The following is a 21,223-nucleotide window of genomic DNA, read 5'->3' as shown; positions in this document are numbered from 1 at the left end:
TCAATTTTTTCTTGACAAAGCAATGAGGTTTTAGCTATAGAATTTAAAATCTATTGATTGATTATAGACGCGGCTTTTATGGTCTATAATGTTAATAATTGTATTTATAGTAGCTACTGGTGGTACCGCAAGCGAATTAAGATATCGAGCGGCCAGCGAAAGGGACTACGGCGCGTTATTATGCAGAGCTACAAACACCGTGGGCACGCAGCACAAGCCTTGTGTCTTCCAAATTGTTCCCGCCGGTATGTCAGTAAATATATAGAATATATAACAGGCAGCTTGTATATATGTTCACTAGGTGTGTACGACCGTGTTTATTCGATCGTAGCGTCTCGATTTGCATTTCTCAATAAATCAAGAAACAACAAAACTTTTTCAATTCGAACTAGTTCCTGAGATACACGTTAAGTTTACAATAATGGTATAGATTGCAAATCTTTAAGGGTTAGGGTTAGTCCACGAATAACTTCTCCCTTTCTAGAAGATCAAATCATACAGTTAGAAGAGATATTCTGACAAAAATGGATAAACACAGATTATGTTTATACTTTTGTCAGTCAGTTTATTATAGCAGTACTACGCTAACTACGACTATTAACTAGTTACAAAAACGTATTAAAGTACGCACAAATTTTAGTGTATTACATGTTTATGTAATCCCACAAATCAGAACATTAATATGCAATATCTCGATCTATTCAACCAAACATGTGTGACTGGTAGCTATCTGTATTCCGAACATACAGCCGCACCAGTTAAGCTCACTGTGGTTGCTTGAACTATGTAACATTTTAACCTATGAAACGTACAAATGGTACATTTGACTTATAGAAGCACAAATTGTACCTATTATTCTACTGACAATCACCACTAATATCAATTAAAACTTGTTCGTACGCCAATAGCTACTCTCGTAAGCATACGAATATTTTCGATTGAACTAATACATGTTTTTACAAGAAATTAGCACCACAGAACGAGAAGCTCGAACATAACCCAGTTCGAATAGAATTCTCAAGGTATTTTTCTTAAATATTATGTCAATAGTTTTAACTTTTTGCCAGTTTCAAGTAAAAGATTGGAAAACTATACGCGAGAAAAAATAAACAAAGACATCAAAAGGAAACAAAGCTAGTTAAATACAAAATATGTACATAAACATCTTAATGTTTTTATTAATTATGAAAGAAGATAATACATTATAATACCATTAAGGATAAAGCAAAAAGGCAAGAGATCTCAAGGTATTTACAGCGTTTCTACGGCAAGCGTCGACAAATTTTATAAAACATAGACTATAGAAATTGTATGGAAAATCGATGCGTTTGAACTGTCAAAAACTAACATAGGGAATACAGTTCGTGCTAAGGCCACAGATAAATCATAGTCAACGAATATAGTTCATTGCCAAACATTAGTCACTCATTACGTCTCGTAAGTCATACGCCAACTTTATTCAATATGCACGAAAATTGTACAAACTAAATTGGATTATAAGCGAAATTCATCAATCTTCCCGAGTTTGAAATAAAGTGAATAGGTTACGTCAGAACGTGAAGTTTCCGAGCTAATTCCAGGGTTTAAGTAAAAAAGTTTTTATTTCATCGTTTCGACTTGAGGACATAAATCGCGCGCAGGGCTGTCGACTTATAAAAGAATGTGTCGAAGTTCATCTTCGTAATAGAGAAAATATACACTATATCTTTCGTACGGTGGTATTATTTTGTTATATATAATTGTAATAAAAATAAATTAAAAAAACCTGTTTGATATACAAATTATATGTATTTTAAATATGCAGATATTTGTTATCTTAGAATTAAATGGTGACCCTATAGACAGACGATTATAAGGACAGATTCAGTCGGATATTATATCCGGAAAGTAAGTTAGCTATTGTCAGACGCGCAGAAGTCGTTTCAAGCTTTTTCCCTATCTACAAGGAATGTGAATTTTCCTCCACCACACAAAATTTGACCTAAATAGAATAAATAATATAAATTCATAGCAATCGTAAGCATGTAAGCCTATCTCTATAACACGGAAGTCAGTGAACAATGAAATAGAAACAGGAATTGGTTCGCTCCTTTTCCCAACTACCTTACGGGACTTTAGTAAACAGATTAATAAAATTTAATGTGTGGCAACCCTAATCGCTCCTGTGTCGACCTAATCCAACTCACAACGTTGCGTCAGTTTCTGATATTGCTAATATTTACTTTATTACTGAGATCAGTCACCGGCGCATTGATAAATTGCCTACTTTCGCGCCTATACACGCGCAATGTGTTCATTAACGTAATAATTGGTTTTGGGATAACAATTAATATTTAGTTTGAAATTTCATTATATTTAATAACAAATAATATGTCATGTTACAAGTTATTCGGGACATTCAATCGATTTGCCGACGCAAAACTATTGTTTTGCGTCATAATAAACCTGGCCGAACCTGGACAAGATGTCCAGGTTACGCGTGACTGTAACCAAATAATTGCGAAATATGGAATCCAGGACCTCTGGGTTATACTTTACATCTCTCTCTCTATCTCTTCAGTCTGCAGCGCATGTCTGAGCTTGGTCAGCACCTGGAGCGGACTATATATTTCCACCGGTTTCTGTCTAGCGCCTCTCTTCTTACAGTATATAGTTTTGAGGACGGTTAGTCTTTCTCTTGAACGGTACATCTGGTTGGTGAACGTCTACGTAATCTTTTGCCTTCTATGTGACCAATTTCTGCAAGTACTCATCGCCTCTGCGCATTGTAATTTGTATATATTTTACATACTTTAATTTTCTTAAAATGGTAAATATTAGGAATATTATTATATTCAAGGATAATAAAACTCCTAATATCTAATTAAAATCAAGAGTCTTGTCGTAATTTTTAAAGAAATTTTAGTTTCGGACAATTATTAGCTGCTTTGATCAAACACAATGTTTCAAGTATGAGATTTTTTAACAATAAAATTTCGAGTTGCCACTAAATATTACAAGAAGAGCTGTGTTGGTTTCAAAGCTCGTCTCTCGTCCCTGAGGTCGTACGTTCGCGCCCCGCCTGTTCACCAATGGACTTTCTATGTGCGCAACACTCGCTCGTACAGTGAATGAAAACATCGTGAGAATGCCTTAGATCAAAAAGGCGACGGCATAAGCACAGCAGGTTACCTACTAGTCTATTAAACAAAACCAAATAACGACACAGATACAGAAATCTGAGGCCCAGGTCTAAAAGGTTGTAGCGCCATTGGTATATATTAAAAAATACAGTATATATACTGTATTTAATAATTAAAGGAAATAATAATCTACAGATTTTTTTAAAAACTGTTATATATTTTATTAAATTTTATTACAGTTGTAATTTATGTAAACGTGTGCCAGTCACAAAAGCATGTCAATGAAAGAAATATGATTGAGAAACAGAGCAAGAATTCACAACAAATATTCGCCAGCACGAGTTCTATTTTTAAATAACCATTTATTGCTACACGTGATAAATATTTCAATAGGAAGTCCTTTTTATTCTTCCGTTTACGTGTTATGTTCTTATAATCATCACAATTAGCTAGTGTTTTGTACAGATAATCTTTATAGATGTCGATCTATTCACAATCTAAATGAAATGAAGTTAGGAGTCGCTAATCGAGTTTTTACAAGCGGCACTGGGTAATGACAGTCGACAACTTTCAGAGTTTAATCTATAAAAACTTAAAACTTCGCAACTTAGCCTTACTTCATTTACATTGGATTTTATGATGAATTTTTGAATATTCCAACTTGAAGTAGGGATTTAAGATAGTTTAAGCTGGGGTGAGTTTGTTCAAGCGGGGCTGTTTATTTTGTATAAGTCAACACTGATCGACTTTAGAAATCAGTTATTTGTTACATTTATGTCTGTCAGTTAGTTTTGTTTGTTTATATCACATTGTAAATCTATAGTTTATTTTTGTATATTTATTTATTTAATGAAAAGGAATGGTGAGCAGTTCCTTCAACCCAAAAGGGTGATCTTCGATCATTCTAACCCTTTTTTAGTGTCCCTTATATTCGACTGATATATATGTATCCTTATTGATTGGTTTTCTATAGGGACAGAATCACCTTAACAATAATAAATAGTGCGCTAGAACCTTTTAGTTCTGGGCCTCTGGCCTGTTCTGTGAACTTTCTTTTAAAAATAGACAAGTAGATCTACCTTCTGAGCATGACACACGCCGTCGACTTTTTGTATCTAAGACTTGCCGGTTTCCTCAAGATATTTTCCTTCACCGTACGATCTAGTATTAAAAGCGCATATAGACAGAAAGTCTATTGATACACAGGGGTTCGAACTTACGACCTCAGGGTTGAGAGTCTCAAGCTGAAGTCCCAAGGTCAACCCTGCTAATCCCCTATACCTATTTAAATCGTAATCCTTACAAAGTTCCTTTGTGCCAGCCCTGTACACAAACTATTCGTACACAAACCATTAATATTGTATGCCTTTATTAGCGCCCTAAAGACTTTGTGATTTAGTGAAATGTTAATAATTCATCTGCCGAGGTTCCTACTCAAATTTCAATACAATGTTTGTCATATTTAAGTTTAATTTTGAATGAGCGGGATCTGAGCAAATCTCCGCTTATCCGTGAAGTTTTGCGGACACTAGCTTTGTACTTAGAAATAATATTAGATCCTTACATATAAAATTGTCGTACTGGCCACTTTGACCTTAAATATCTTCTGTTTGGTTAGGAATTCCAAATTCAATTTTTACAGTTATTTACTCGTGCACTTGTTTTTCGAATTTCCGTCCGAATAGTTTTTTTAGTAAAGTTATCAATGAACTATAAGATGGCAAAATTGTATAGATAGCAATGGCACATACTTTGATCAATTAAATATATTCAATTTTTTAATCTATTTGTTTCCACCCATACAAAACGCCATTATATGCAACCATATATTAAGCGAAATCATCGACACAAACACATCTATACATAGCAATTGACCAATGAATAAAATAATAGAAGTGTCCGGAAAGTTACGTCAAACTGTTATTTTTATTTTTAGAAACCTGTACATCGCTGTTGTAGTCCCCCGTCTTGATACCTAGAAAAAGTCACTCACGGCCCCATATACATATTTATAATTGTTGTCTATGTACTTGTCGTGTCCTGTGGTTCGAAGTAGGAATACTATATCTCCACTTTATTGGTTATGGCTGAGGAGTGAATTGCAGAATGTTGAAGTCTATAGAGGTATTTTATTGTTAAAATTATTTTTTTATACCTTAATTATGTATTCCTGTTATGCCGTACTAACGGTTACCAACCGTGTGACACTCGTTTGGGTTTCCGGAAAACGAGTGAGTTCTGCTTTCATTGGATGATATTTGCTAAGTTTTTCAATTTCTTTGGCTGCTGTGTTGTCTATTGGAACTATTATGTATCAAGTAGGTTAGTTACTATTATTATTACAATAATAATATAAGTGAACACACTAGCAGAAAAATGCTGATCGGTCTGTTAATGTTAAATCAAAAATCCATCTAATTTTAATAATGAATAGGCCAGAGCAACAATCAACAAGACGGTGTTCATTCCATAATGCTATAGCTCTGTTAAGGAAGTTCAATAACTTTATTTTACATGAAGATTGTATGGAAAAAACTACGGATGAAACCAGGTACGAACGCTTGTATGAAAACTTCTTAAATGTTACTTAACCGATACATTCCTGCCTTTCATACCTGGAAAAGCGCTCCGAGTCGAAGTTAATCCGTAAATTACTAATTTTACAACTCAATTAAAGCCTACTCCGATTTTCCGATAATCATTTAGGCTTTTTATACGCGATGCTACGATAATATAACGACTTTTGTAATAATACAGGAAATATTTGTATATTTGTAACGAAGTGACTCAAATACTAATATAATTAGCAACATAGGCCACATTTATTTCTACAAAATAATATTATATTTTTATTACAAATTAAAAATACTAATTAAATGAAACTTTACAAAAATGCAAATTAATTAATGCAAACATTTTGTTTCCAAATTAATTTATATCAATCAGTTAGCTGTCCCTAATTATATGAATATATAAATTATAGAAAAGGTTATGACAAGATTACGTTACATTAATTTATAAAAACTAATTATTTGGAACATCATATTTTCTACATTAGATAAAATATTTAAATAAATAAATCCACACATAATATAAAAAATAAGTTACAAAAATATATTTTTGTATGTAGGTTCTGTAGAATCAGTGTTCGCTAGATCTTTTTACACTAATTTAAACCAAAAAGCTGTCTCAGCATTCGTGTAGTTCTCAGCAACAAACATAAAAAAAATAACTATAATACAAGTATAAAATAACTAAAGAATTTAAATTGGAAAATTATGAACTTATAAATACTTATGAAATTCATTAAAAAATACTGATTAGCAAAGTTTTAAAGACTTATTCGGTATTGTAAGTGTCATTTTGGCCTTTTTTTAATATACTTATATTATATATATATATATATATATATATATATTTAAATAATATATTTTAGATTAGTATACTATTTTAAACTGTTTTAAATGAACATAAATTATTCAAGGTTGACTTTAACGGGAACATTTTTTTGTTTTCCTTCTAATTAATATTTTGCACGTTTATCTCATTAATTATTTTTTTCAATCTCAAGTTCAGTGCAAATATTTTAATTAGCTTTATGTAGCTGTTTTTTTAGGACCTCTTACTTACGACTATATTTACGTTTGACTTTTAAAAAACCGTAACCATGGTTTCGTATCACCACGACGTCCGTCATTCCACAACTTAGGGTTATTAAGTCCACTTTTATCGCGAATAAATGTGATGGCTGCTCATTGAAGTATTTCCAAACGACGACGATCCTTCAAGTAATGAGCGCAACGGTTCTTAAAAGGCTAACAATGTACTTGCGTGTCCATGAGTATAATTTTACATAAGGTAAACCTCCTGACCGTTTTTCCCTTGTTCTATAAAAAAGATTTTGTATAATCGGCTCCCACTAATAATTGTTTTCGGATGAAATGCATTCAATACTAATCTTGTATATTATATACCTCGGTAATGCAAAAATATGTATGCCCTATTCTTATAATACAAGTCATGTTAGGTCTTTGAATTTCACCCCAGCGTTTAAACTGTAAAATTCATAACAATATTTATTTAAGCGCGCAAAATTAATAATTGGAAACAAAACAAAATACAGCTCGAATGCGAACTATAAAGTTGACTTGCTAAAATTAACAAACTAAGCCTCTTACTGAAATTTCAATTTCAACTTGGAATTGCTCTCAGGGATAGCCTTTGGATTGAAATGTTTTACGAAAATAATCTATTATACCCTAATATTGTAAAGAGGATTTTGATATGATAAATTACAATTATTTTCACTATAACGTATTCATTTATAATTATTTATAACTATCGCAAAAGGTTAAAAATATTTCACTTATAGATCACTGATCTAAACACTTGAGTAAAGTGTTACTAAGTTAAAGTTAAGTAGTTTCTTATTGATGACATACTTCAGTAATTCGTAACTCAACGAAATAATTTTTGCATACCCGTAACTTTTCAATGGGATTGGGAAAATTCCGTGTATATCTCGTAGATATGTCTATTAATCTGAAATAATTAGACGCCAGTCGATTCCGAGATCTTTACACGTTCGGTCATCACTAAACAAAATTGTAATTATTTACTTTAAAAAATTAAACGAATTTTGTGACACCGAAGCGTCAACGTTCATTACAATAACACTTTAGTAGTAAGAAATAAACGAATTAATGAAAGATAAAGAGATAGAGAGATTATAATTGGTTTACAATGTTGTAAGATGATAGGTACAAAGTACGATAGTAGGAATCTCATTGACGCCCATGCCAATATACCACAAGAAGACTTCGGCAAAAGATCATTGTATATAAATCTTATATAACAAACCAATTTGATACTGTGTATTCATTTCAACTAGTTCCAACTGCAGGGTCAATATTTTATACATATATTTTATGTTTTCAAACTCGTATTACACCGCTAAGTGCCTAAAAGCCTTAATTTTAAAATACGGAACTCGAGTCAATAGGAAATTCGAAACGAGAAAACTTACACGCGATTTACAGCTTATCCCAAACTTTGTTTATTTACAGTACAAATGCTATCGTAAATACGTGGAATCGAAACCTGATTTGCTTGGACCAGTGTTTACTATAAATTAATTGGGGGTATAAATTCTTATAAAATAATTTGTATTTAAATTTTTAATCTGTATTTTAAATTTTTGGGAGCCCATAACTATAGCTTACGCTCTTCCGAAAACTATACCCTTGAAATCCCATCTCATAACTCCTCCTTTCTTGGCGATTCTTCCCATCCCTATTCGCTTAGCTCCTTCTCTATCTTCCTTTAAATTTCTTCTATGCAAAAATAACCTGTCCACATCGTATCCCTAACTTTCGTACTAACTACTAACTGACGTGAGACTGATCTTGAATTAGATTATCGTGATTCATGTGCACTTTTTACTTTTTGTTTTTCATGTATCCAGTAGGTATCAGTTTAGTTTATTTTTTGTTCTTGTTTAGTTTCTTCTGTATAACTATATGTAATATGTATTTTTGCACTTCTTGCCTACCTTATGTAATGCCTACATTTTTTTTACTCACAGTGGTTGCCTGGAAGAGATCGCTCGAAAGCGATAAGCCGCCAGTTTCCTTTCCATTTAATTATGTTCAATTTTTATATTGTAACATAACGAAGTGTTAATAAATAAAAAATTGTCTACTGTTCTGTAAGAGCCAATTATAGAAACATAATGTTGGTAACATTGTTACATGTGAAACGAAATGAATATATATGCTGTTAATTGTTTTTTCTTCAAATACAATTTTTATAAATTAAAGTAGTTTTTTGCCATCATGGTTTAAGGTTTAAAGTGCGAATCCGGAGGTTCTGGGTCCAATTTCCGGTGGGCTAAGTAGAATTAACAGATACTGGAATGAGACTACCTCTTGCCCTTTTGGGAGTTACTGTATTAAAAATACATTAATACCTCCTGTCTTGTTTTATTTATGCATAGAAATACACTTTTAGGACAAATCTACTAAATTTGTAGAGAAGTCAAGGTACGGTGTATAAGGTTAAGGAGTTTGTCCTACATAAATTGCCAATATATAGTTACATATATTGTTGAGTAAAGCAAGTCCCAAATGGACGCTGTCCTATATCAAATTAATGGTAATATAGAAATGGTACGCGGGTAACACTGAAAATGTTGAGAACTGGCCAGTTAGAAACATTGCTAATGAAAACCTTTTTTGAATTTCAATTTTAGAACTCTTTGGTAACCTAATGTATTGCATTCATTTGTCATTTGTTTTTTTGTGAATTGGCGGCAAATCTAAAACTCTTACACGTGAAAATGAACCTAACGCGAGAAAATTTTCGGTCAATTATTTATTATGACTTTCGTTGTGGGCTTACTCAACACCAAAGCTATAATAGGCTGCGATTACAATTTCTTAATGAAACCTCATCTCGTGCCACTATTTACAATTGGTTTAACGAGTTTAATCGTGGACGTAGCAATCTCAATGATGATCCGTGTGAGGGACGTCCTTTAACAGCGACTACTGAAGATAACATCAGTGCTGTGCGACGCGTGGTAGTGGAAGTTAAGAGAGTGACCTATCAGCAGATACGAGCAAGCCACGTAGCAGATTACACGAACATTTAGGTGTCTGCAAGCTTTGTACCAAATGGATTCCCCATACTTTAACCGAAGACCAGAAACACCTTCGGATGGACTGCTGTCGCCAAATGTTAGATTAGTTCAACGACGGTGAATCAAATGCTGTATCTGACATCGTCACAGGTGATGAAAGGCTGCTACGAACCCGAAACCAAAATACAATCAGCTCAGTGGGTGTTTCCTTTCGAGGATCGGCCAACTAAGGTAAAGAAAGGAAGAAGTCAAGGAAAAAAGATGATTGCCTCATTCTTTGGTCCGAAAGGTCAAGGCACCTTGCCTTCAATAATCTAATCACCATCCCATTGAAAGCATCACACGGCAGCGATCTATAACTTCTGGGTAGGTGATTAAATACTTTGATAGCCATAGCCTTTATAATTGTAACATTTTCGATAATTTACTATTCGCTTGAGAATAACACTAATCTGAGTACATTATCATTTCGATACAATTACGTCTTGCGTGTGCGAATTCTTTCAATTCAATTTCAGTGTTCAATACTGCAAACGAATGAACTACTCGTATCAAACGTTATTAGAATGAATCCCATTAAATATAAAGTCAGCGGACGTACGTGACAAAACGTCGTGGACAATTCATTTCGGCATCACTTCGTCCTAACTGTGCACTATTTCAATGCAACAGTTCACCGACGACGGACACAAATAAAAGTTCAAAATGGCAGAGAAACTGCGATGCCTTTTGTTCGTGTCGCTGCGAGTTTCCATAGTTTTATTTATGCTATTTTGGGTACGTTGGGTAATAAAATTTTGCAACTCGTGAATGATTTTGTATATTAAGTATTAACCTCTTGAAAAGGTAATAAATAGCAGACTATTTTCTTAATCAACCTCTGAGAGCATACAGACTTAGTTAATTTCACGCAATGTAAGAATTGTAAAAATGCCTTAATTACACACAAATAAAAACCATTTCTGCCTTATTTAAGTTAATGGTAACTTATACTTCAAGTAGCTCACATATATTTATAACATATAATATTATATATTTAATTTTTTATAGCTGCCCATGGACACTATCAATGCCAGGTCTCGCGAGGACGTGCTGGAATTTAATTGTAATAATGGTATATTTGTGATAATCAAAACTAAATGTTAATAAAAAAAAATGTAAACCTCTTACATTACTCGCGTTAACTTTAGCTATTAGCCTAAGCAATGAATTGTATTTGATACAATATTTGTTGCAGCTCGTCCATCGTCGCCACGCAACTGCACAGCCAAACGCATTGTATCAAAGGATGTGTTCCTATCAGTGAGGTGTTTAGCAGGATACGATGGTGGGTTACACCAGCATTTTTTACTGGAAGCAGTCGGTGACAACAGCAGGGTGCTTGCTAATGTCACTGCTGGGAAGGACGGTAATTATCTCATAAATGATGACTCAGCACAGAATTGAGACTAATCGTTAAAAAATTAAGTTTTAGTTGTATGGGGTCTAAAATAATAAACATTCATTTATAGCTGTTAAAAAACATACAATTTCGTGTACGTAGAGCTAGAAAAAAATATCTTAAAAGCTCTTTAGAGAAATTAATCTCAATTGCTTTATATATAAACACTGAATGGCCATTTTATTATATGGATAGTTACCATGGTTACAATCATGGTACTTAATAATAAGGAATACCTCACACATATATTATATTTTAGGACAAGTCACATCTATTTACAATGTATTTAAATAGTACAGAATTATTTTATTATTATTTTGTTATTTCTTACATATCAATTCTAAAGTTTTAAGTAACGTTCATACTAATATTAGTGAATAATATCTGTTAATTATTTATTTTGGTCAATACTAATCTCAAGTTGTTATAGACCTGGTGGTTTGGTTAAACACCAGCTGGTCGGTATTGGAAACCCTGAATGAAGATGAAGTATTAGCTGTCAGCGCGCGCAATACCAAGGGCGTGTCAGACCCAGTAATGCTAAGTGAATTGGTCTTCAAAGATGCTGCCAAGCAAACAGGTGAAAAACATTAATATAAATTGTCACTGTCATTAACCTGTATATTTAACTAAGAAATTCGTTTTGGCAAATATAATGGAGGCTAGTTTGCACCTCCACCAGTTTTAGTAGCAAAAAATCTAAAAACAAATTTTTAAAGTATGGCGTTACACTTTGGCTAGATTTTGCACAGTAGATATCAAATGTAGCAAAAAGCTTCAAACAAATTCTAATTATTAGAGTGAAGAATAATTAAAATATACGGCTACACATTAGTAGGCAACATGGCTCCTTAGTAACGACTAGTGCGTCTAACGCCTTTTGCCAAAATGCCATAGACAAAGAGATTCACTACGTGTCCATACCGTGTTACACTATCAACCTAAAAGTTTAATTTATATTTTTTATTATTAACTTTAAAAAAATATTGTTTAATAGTTGGCTCGTTTGCATGTATATGTAACCGGAATATAGCAAGATCGGCAAATTTATAAATTTTCTATGAAATTTATTAATTTTAATAGGATAAAAATGTGGGCGTAAAATAATACAATTTATCTCTCGTTTAGAATCCTACGAAAGTTTATTTATAAACGTGTGGATATTGTTATCTTCCGGTTTCTTATATGTAACATACCTCCGATACCAGACTTAGTGCGATGTTAAATCTAATCATTATAGATTGGTATAAGGTATTTTTGACACTTAATGTCGATTATTAAACTCACTCCGAGTTAATGTAGTAAACTTGTTTATAGCCTTATGTCTATATTAGTATAGCCGTCGCTCAACATTATATTCATAGCATATGTAAGATATTGCTTAGACTAAATAAATTAAAGAAGTATCATACAGGCACAAAAATATTTATGTTGTTACGACCAAAAAATATACACTTCTCCATAAAAACTCCGTAAAAGAAATTAATAAGTTTAACTGTCAGAATTTTTCTTACATATTGCAGAACTTTTAAGTGCCATCCCAACTCTTTACGGGTCGTTACACAACGTCGTTGAACCGGTCGTTTTAAGTAGATTTAACGGAGTTTTCTCTTATTAAAAAATCGAAGTCATTCTTCCTTAATTTTGCCAAAAATCAAGGAATATTTGAAAAACTGATAACAGGGAAACGATACGTTTAAAAGGTGCTCTTAAAAGTTAAAGCTTTTTAATTAAACGATTATATTTTTTTTTCATTGCGTCCCACATTGTTGTAAATGGTCCATAGTGCATATTTTAGTAAGGGGTTTGACCGTATATTTATTTGAACAGAACTTTACCACAACTACTATTATCAAAAATGCGTTGCGTAGATTTATTTCAAAATATTCAGGAAGTAATTTTTTTTAGTTTCTATGCTTTGACGGATAGAATACATTTTTGAAATACGAATCCATGAAACGTTTGGCGATTGCTTAATTGTGATTGGTCAACTGCATCTCTAGATCACGAACACGGTCAACGATTTTTAAAAAAGCATTCTAACCTCGATTTTGGATCTAAAACATCAGCGTTCTTGCAAAACCTAAATTAAAGTAAGTACCGTCTTTAATACCATGCGATGTTGGCTCCATGTAAAAGGAATATGTAGTTATAATTGTAACAAAAAATCAAGAAAATTAAAGCTATTTCAATTCTACATAATAAAATAAGGAAAAAATATGTTATTTGTTAAATTGATTTATTTACACTTAACAGAGGAAACAGATCGTGTAATAGCGAAGTTTCCACTCGCTGCTGCGTTTGCTGGTTCTGCTGCTGTTGTCACTGCAATTGGGGCCATCATAGCGCTTGTCTTTAAGAAGTAAGTAAATAAAAAATACACAAAAATCAAACGCACGTCAATTTGCCGTTGTTGTACAACAAAGACCTTCAGGCCCTTTTATTCTGCGATTTCTCGTCCCATCCTTGGCAAAATCTTGCCTGCATCCAGTCTTATATTGTCTTTACATCTCTTGTCCTGTCAACAAGACGTAAGTGAAGTGCCTTAAATGTCCAATTTAATTGTTACAGAATAAGGTTTGTTTTTAGGGCTAATTTAGTTTGACAATAAAGTTTTAGTCTGATACAAAAATACTGGAACTTTAACATTTTTTTTGCATCTGTACCTACGTTCAAGTACCTACAATAAAATATACTCACAAAATTATTATTATTCGCTAAATAACTCGTACCATATTATCTTTTAAATTACATTTTTGCTAGTATTTAACAATTGACAATAAAGTTAAATTTCAATAAGAATTAATAGTTTAAAATGCAAAACGTCGGCACATCGAAACATGTTCATTTATGAAATAACCGTACGCGTGGTAAATTTATAAAATATTGTGTCGTGTTCAAAATATAAATCGTAAATGTTCAGTAGTTTAACCTCAATATTATCTTATTTGTATTTAAAATGTTTTATTCATTCCGCAGAACGTTTTGTGATACTTTAATTTTACGTATTATACGTCTGTTTTTACGAATACAAAACAAGCAAACTTCCGTACATATTTATTAAATGAAAGCTTATTATTTTATTAGTTCTATAAAACCTCTATCCTGTAATCGTGAAGATGCCGAAGTCGTCTGTTTATTATTTGGTTTACGTTTGTTTTCATGTAAGACTATGTTTTTGCATGATTTTCCTATTTGATATCAAATCTTTATTTCTTTTACTATTTCATATTGTTTTTTTTTACAAAACGTTTATATATTTATAATTAATCTTTGCACCCACTACTAATAAACAACAACAATGAATAATAAATAGAAGTCATTTAATAAACACACAAATCTATAATTTATTGTCAGTCATAAAGCGTGCCAAATGTCTCTTAAATGCGCCAACTGTTGGCGCTTGTAATAGACTCAGGCAGGCTATTAAATATTTCCGCACCATCCCACAGGATTCTTTTTTTTAATATAGAAGATAATTGGTCCGGATAAGTCTTTGGTACGAATTGATGTCATCGCTTGATTATGACAGGTCGGGAAGAAGATCGCGCCCCGTGAGCGCACGTGATTATTAGTGTGCATAAAATAATAAGAATGATGTAAAAACTTTTTCGATTATGAAATTTATCCTATCGCTGGTCTGATGTTGTAGGCTTTTAGTGAAATTCTACCATACCTAGATGTGCATTCTCAAATTCAATGTATGTTTGTAAATAAAATAACATAAAATTGAGTTTAAACACGTATCAAGGCGTCACGAATCATCAACAACGAGCAAGAGGCCATGTCAGAGTGTGGTGCAGGTTGACGCTCAGGGTCGACGCTACCTTATAGCCTACCCCACGACACACAGCCAGGAGAAAATGGAGACAAAACCCGATATACTAAACCCCAAACACAGTAAGTGTACTATCTTTTATAGTTGGACAATGTTTATTTTATAAGACAAAGTGCCTATAGCCATATAATCCGGTCAGCGCCCCTATTAGATTTACTGGGTGTGTTGCAAATTGTACGTTGTAGTTCTCTTTATCACCATCGGGAGCTGATACCATATTTCGCAAAAGAAAATGACTAGGGAAGCGGAACATGGATGACTTCCAGCTTTCAAGTTATATAGTAACTGAGTTTACGATCACAATTTTTTATTAACATAATTATTTTAATTGAAAAAGTATATCGCATATCTTTATACATGTATATAAATCTTCTTTGTGGTAATTAAACTCCTCTTAAGCAGCTGAAGCGATCTTCATGAAATTTGTTGTATGTTCAATTGGATTCGAGTATGTAAATTTGAAAAGTTGATTTCTTTTTGTATTTAAAATCGGTATATAGGTATGTCTGGGAATTCTCCAATTTTTCTTCTAAAACAAGTACGCAGTTATTACAATTGGAATATATGCAAGCCTACAGTAGGAACATCTTTTGGTTGGTTTCTAAACCTTCCGAGATTCAAATACCGGCAAACTTCTTAAGCATTAAACAAGGGAGCGGGGGAAAGTTCGCGCATCGTATACAGCGCGGGACACAAACGTCAACTGATTTACCAATCACGCGATCGACACGTCTAACGCCCGCGCAGTGATACCTAAAAATCGCTTCTGCGCAGTCAACCTGACATTTGTTCAAGATGTTTGCCGGTATCAATACATTAACAGTTTTATCTTTACTAAATAAGATTTAAGCTAAATAAATGAAGATATACCGTTCTTCTTATGTCTTATTTCTTATAATTGCTAGATAAAAGCAGTACCTATTTATTTTGGAAAACTATCGTAATAGTTCGAGATTCAACTTTTTTAAATTGATAATTTAAAACTTTTACTAATAGATGAAGCTGAGGGTCCCCGAGTGGTTCTAGAATCCAGTGACAACACAAGTTACATCATCCGAGAAGCGAACCCACTGCCTCACTCCACTTGTCTGCCGCACACCCCACACGACGATATGGTATTGCTAATTTTTGTTCCTCGCATACACAACATTTTTTTATAACAAAACATTTGCTACTTATTTCGAAACAAATTTAGGTATTTTTGCATAGTTGGAAAATTAAACATTCAACTTTAATATCGGAAATGTTTGAATCTATAAAGAAACTCGTATTATTTTGGTTATAAACGCGAACTACGCCTAATGTCATATATATGCATAACGTAAAGAAAATATAAATCAAAGTTGGTTCAAGCAGTACTGCGTTTTTACTTGTCCAGTACAGACATTTAATTGATGTTTAAGTTGATGAATGGTTTTTATTCATTTCTGTAAATGCATTAGCTGGCCCCGCGAACTTCGTTTCTCCTTAATGTGGTTTTAGTTAATACCGTGACACGAAAGAATAATTTCACTGGATTATCGTCACTATAATTTGAATTTGATTTACACTTCGGTCTAAGTAACACGTGGTTGGCTATGCTAAAACACCAAAAATTAAAAAAGTAGAAATAATTGAATTTCACGGTATTTCGTTTACTACTAAATAAATTTAATTTATAATTTAGCCTCAATAACACGTGGTAATCATGATATTGAATAGTAGCTTATATGACACGTTTATTGGTTTACTATAGCAGTGCCATCTATTGATTACTTACTCAATCCAGTCGAAAAGTATCGACATCTGTTAGAATCTTTTGGAGTTAACAGATAATTGTGACTGTCAATTAATTATAGACAAATAATTTTCAATAAAATAAAATTGCGACTATAATTAAAGATCTAAGCTATCCTATTTCCTAAGTTGGACCAGACTGCTCACGGTGTGCCAATTTAATTTAAAATCGGTTAAGTAGTTTAGGAGTCTATCGCGGACAAACATCGTGACAGGAGATGTATATAGTAGTAAGAAGTAAGAACTAGCAAGTCCTACATAACAGTTAACAAATAACACTATTGACTATTGTAAATAAGGCACTCTAAGGGTATGTTTCACAATGTATGGATAAAGCACCAAATAGCTATACAACACATAAAATATTATACGGAAGATAAAAGTTCCGAATAAGAAACTTCGCGTTTCATCGGACTCATAACTTATGATGGACTTTATGTGACGAAACCAGTCGTGAAATGCAACAATAGTGTTTATCCTACCAATAAGTAATAATTAGCTTATTTGGAACTTAATGCTTATCCGTACATTGTGAAACAGACCCTTACATTCTATGTATGTCTTATTCTTTGAATGTCTTTGTCTATATTGTGAATTTTATTAGTAATTATCCTTTAGTGACTTAGCACTCACCACTTAGCCAAAATCAATGCTGACGCTATTGTATGGCATCTAAAAATTAACAATAATTGTTTCGGTTTGGAAGGAGAGCATTGTGATTTGAAAATTAATATGTATTTATTTCAAAGCAACCCGATAGCGCGTTTTAAATACATAAAGCGCCATCTAGTTTCACAACAAAGACATAATATAATCAACATTATTTCTCGATACAAATTTTAAAGGGGAGTTACATTTTTAAAATATCTTTATAGATTTCACATTTGTTTTAATCATGTATGTATTTGGTCTATGTTAATCACCAAAGATTTTATACCCAATCAAAAATGCATATGCCACAATATGAGTAAGGTTAGTACAAAATATGTTAAATCTTTTGTTGAAATCATTTCTGTATCTTTCAAATATTTGCCATTTTTGAATTCCCGAAAACAGAATTAACAGATAAAGGTTCAATTGCATCGAACATCTGAAGAATGTAGTCCCCATTGTGCCATAACTGTCTCGTCACGTCAGTCCGTATAATTATTTAGCCTGGTTAAAGCTCCCGAGATGATCGTTAACTTTAGACTACAATGTTTTGGTCTAATTTATCAAGTTGAAAGCTTTGGAAGTTTGCTTCACGTATTTCCTGTAACTTTACAATATATTATTTATTTAATCCACACCAAATATCGGATAAACTCTTATTGGGTATTAATAAATATAATGGAGCATAGAAACTGCAAAACAAATGTTGCAACGGATTTATAAAAAAAACACTGGCGCTACAACCTTTTATGCCTGGGCCTCAGATTCGTGTATCTGTTTCGAGATCACTTTTTTTAAATACGCAAGTAGAGGTACAGACTTATGGGCCTGACGCAAACCGTTGGCCTTTTTTATTACTTTTTAAATTTTTATCGGCAATTGTTAAATGCGCATATAGACATTGGTGTACAACCGGGCATTGAACCTACGACTCCCTCAGCCCCGCCTCAGCCTATAGGCCAACACTGCTCACTCACTGCTGTACCTACTATAAAAAAAAATAACGACTATTAATTTATTAACGACTCCTTAAACTAAACATTTTGGTTGGATTTAAAGATACTGTCCAATGGACATTACACGGATGTATAAAATTTAAGCTTAAACAAAAATATTAAATTTGATATAAAAACATATCAATCTCGCACAACCTTTTTAGGTCTAGGGCTCAGATTTCTGTATCTGTAACATGATCATTTGTTAAATAAGCAAGGGCAATAAGGTGCCGGACGCACGCACAAATGTTAAATGCGCACATAGAAAGAAAGTCCATTGGTGCCGGGATCGAACCTACGAACTCAGGGATGAGAGTCGCTGGAGCCACTAGGCCAACACTGCTGCAAATTTGATTACCGAATAATAAAATTTGAATGTTATTTATTTATATTTTATTTCAGATGCCGCAAAGATAACATACAAAATCGGATGTCAGGAGCTGTAAATAAATTTATGTAAATTAAATCGCCAACGCTTATCTTTAAGTGAATATAGACGAATTCTTCCATATCATAAATATTGGAAAAATTAAACATTTGTTTAAAATCATGGACATCATACAAATGTCTAATTTTTCTATCATTAAAATAAGCTATGTTAAAATTACAAATAATTACGATTAATTAATGTTGAAATAAATGCTGGAAACTTTGTGTTTTATCATTATGAACCTCACACTAATAATAACGCGTTTAATGTCCTCGGAAATTCATATATTTTTCATGGACTATATCCTGTTAGGACCAAGTCTGCGTTCGAATGAACGACCTTAGGAATAAGGATCATATGTATGCTCAATTGAATCACGAAAATTTAGCCTAGCTTAGCTCAGAGTACCTAAGCCAAGTAATAAAGTAAATTTATAAATTTAGAACCCAATTTACGAAATCACGAAGCTTATTATTATAATAAATAATGAGCAAAACAGATACAACATATATGGAGCTTTTAATATCCACAAAATACAATTAGTACCTATTTGAATATTAACTTTCATGAAAATTATAGAACCAGGTATGGAAATTACTTTTTAGGCTCAAGCGTCAATGACATCATTTAGGTCTTGTACGCTCGCTTAGGAGGCAGGAGACCAGTTTTTGGTTAAGCCTCTTCTAGCGGCGCTGGGTTGTGCATAGCCCTTAGCGTGTGGGACGCGAGATGTGTCTGTGACTGGTGAAAACTTAATTTAAAACAATAAAACTTTTAATATGAGAAACGAAACGATTAATGGGTTCGTTTTACTAAGACAGTTCAAACGGAATGACGGATTGTGTCGCGTATGTGTTTGAAACAGCGATGCCATTACTAGATACTTCATAAGCACACCATTATCTTTTTTACATTTGCATCGTTCTTGATAACACTTTTATTTTATTTCATTTAGAGTTACTGCGAAATTACAGAAACAGCTACCTACCTTGCGCTGGTGTGTGAACGAGATTTTTAATGAGGAATAACCTAAATCTAGGGAAAATTGGGATAATGGGGTAGTTTGCCTTAAATTTCAGAGAAGAATTCGGCTTCTGGAGTGCCTTAAGGATAGTGCAGATAATAGAGACATTAGACAGATATTTGACATTTCTGGGTTTATTAGTATATTTATGCTTTGAACATATACGATACTATATAATGTCTATTCTATAATTAATTACAAATAATCCTCTCTGGAGCAGTCTAGATAGGTTGCTGTTCAGTGTAAGGTTCTCAACCCACAGATAGAAGGTACGATCCCTAGCACTACTGGATGCTTTTTCCGATATGTTCAAGTACTTAGCTCATTGGAGTGGTTAGCTCATTGAATAAAGAGAGCGATATCTCTCAGGCACTCCTATGCCTGCCCATCGCCTACTTGTGTATATAGAGAAATCACCTATGAAACAGACATTCGTTTATTTGTGTGGGTTATACCAGATTGGGCCGCCACGCTTAAATGATAACCTTATTCTATAAAAAAGGACATATTTTAAGTCTAAAATTCATTAATGTGTAAATAATTTAAAAGGCTATTTAAATGTCACAAAGGCAATATCAAAGGAACAAGGACACAGACATGGATCCGGTAGGACGGACGCCAACAAATTGAATTGTCGCCTCCGGGGACAACCCCTGATTGGTAAATTCTAGACAACTATGGATAATACGAGTATATTTCAACTAGAACGATTTTTTGGTTAAAACAGTTAACATACTTTTTTTTCATTAATAGTTTGTCAAACGAATTACACTCAATTAAAGTTTATTTAACCATATCAGTTAAGCATATGAACGTCACTATACAAAATAAAAGATTAAAGTTTTCATTTACTACCAGTTCTGGAAGAACTGGCGAGAAACGCCAAGTTTTGGATTACCTGGAAATTATAAGAAATTCAACCGTTACCTCGTGCTTTACTTGACATATTGAAATAAATGTCTTAATAATAAACAAACGCTTTGCACGCGCTTACTTTTAGTGAAAAAAAACAGAAACGCGTCAATGATCAAAACGTTTAACGACTCGTTATTTTCTTGATTTCGATTAAGATCTCAATGTATTGTGACTGCGTGGAAAAATAATATCACCACATACACGTGTGCAAACACGACCTGTCATCACAAGTAGTTCCCGTTCACGAGCGCAATAAAAGTGTGTTATTCCAACATCTTAAACATAATTGCAATTGTATGGATTTCTAACCAATAGAATTATATGTATTTTAAAGTTTTTCGATGACTAACAAAAGCTGTAACCCTGTTCAAAGATTCGGATAAAAAACCCA

The 21,223-nt window shown here is 33.0% G+C and overlaps 1 protein-coding gene across 1 annotated transcript in view; it reads left to right on the top strand.

Moving 5' to 3' along the window:
• The window catches only part of LOC123709954 (nephrin-like), a 91,685-nt gene extending 72,681 nt beyond the window's left edge, over positions 1–19,004 (top strand). The window contains exons 12-18 of the mRNA XM_045661589.1: positions 111–245; positions 11,000–11,170; positions 11,634–11,783; positions 13,460–13,565; positions 14,955–15,103; positions 16,038–16,156; positions 18,866–19,004. Of these exons, the coding sequence (XP_045517545.1) occupies positions 111–245; positions 11,000–11,170; positions 11,634–11,783; positions 13,460–13,565; positions 14,955–15,103; positions 16,038–16,156; positions 18,866–18,880 (845 nt within the window). The 3' untranslated portion in view covers positions 18,881–19,004. The remainder of the gene's footprint in view (positions 1–110; positions 246–10,999; positions 11,171–11,633; positions 11,784–13,459; positions 13,566–14,954; positions 15,104–16,037; positions 16,157–18,865) is intronic.
• Positions 19,005–21,223: the final 2,219 nt, after the last annotated feature.

Source organism: Pieris brassicae, chromosome 5, assembly GCF_905147105.1.
Source record: "Pieris brassicae chromosome 5, ilPieBrab1.1, whole genome shotgun sequence".
NCBI classification, from domain to species: Eukaryota; Metazoa; Arthropoda; class Insecta; order Lepidoptera; family Pieridae; genus Pieris; species Pieris brassicae.
Note: the sequence above shows the minus strand (reverse complement) of the source record. Positions and strands in the feature narration are given on the sequence as shown.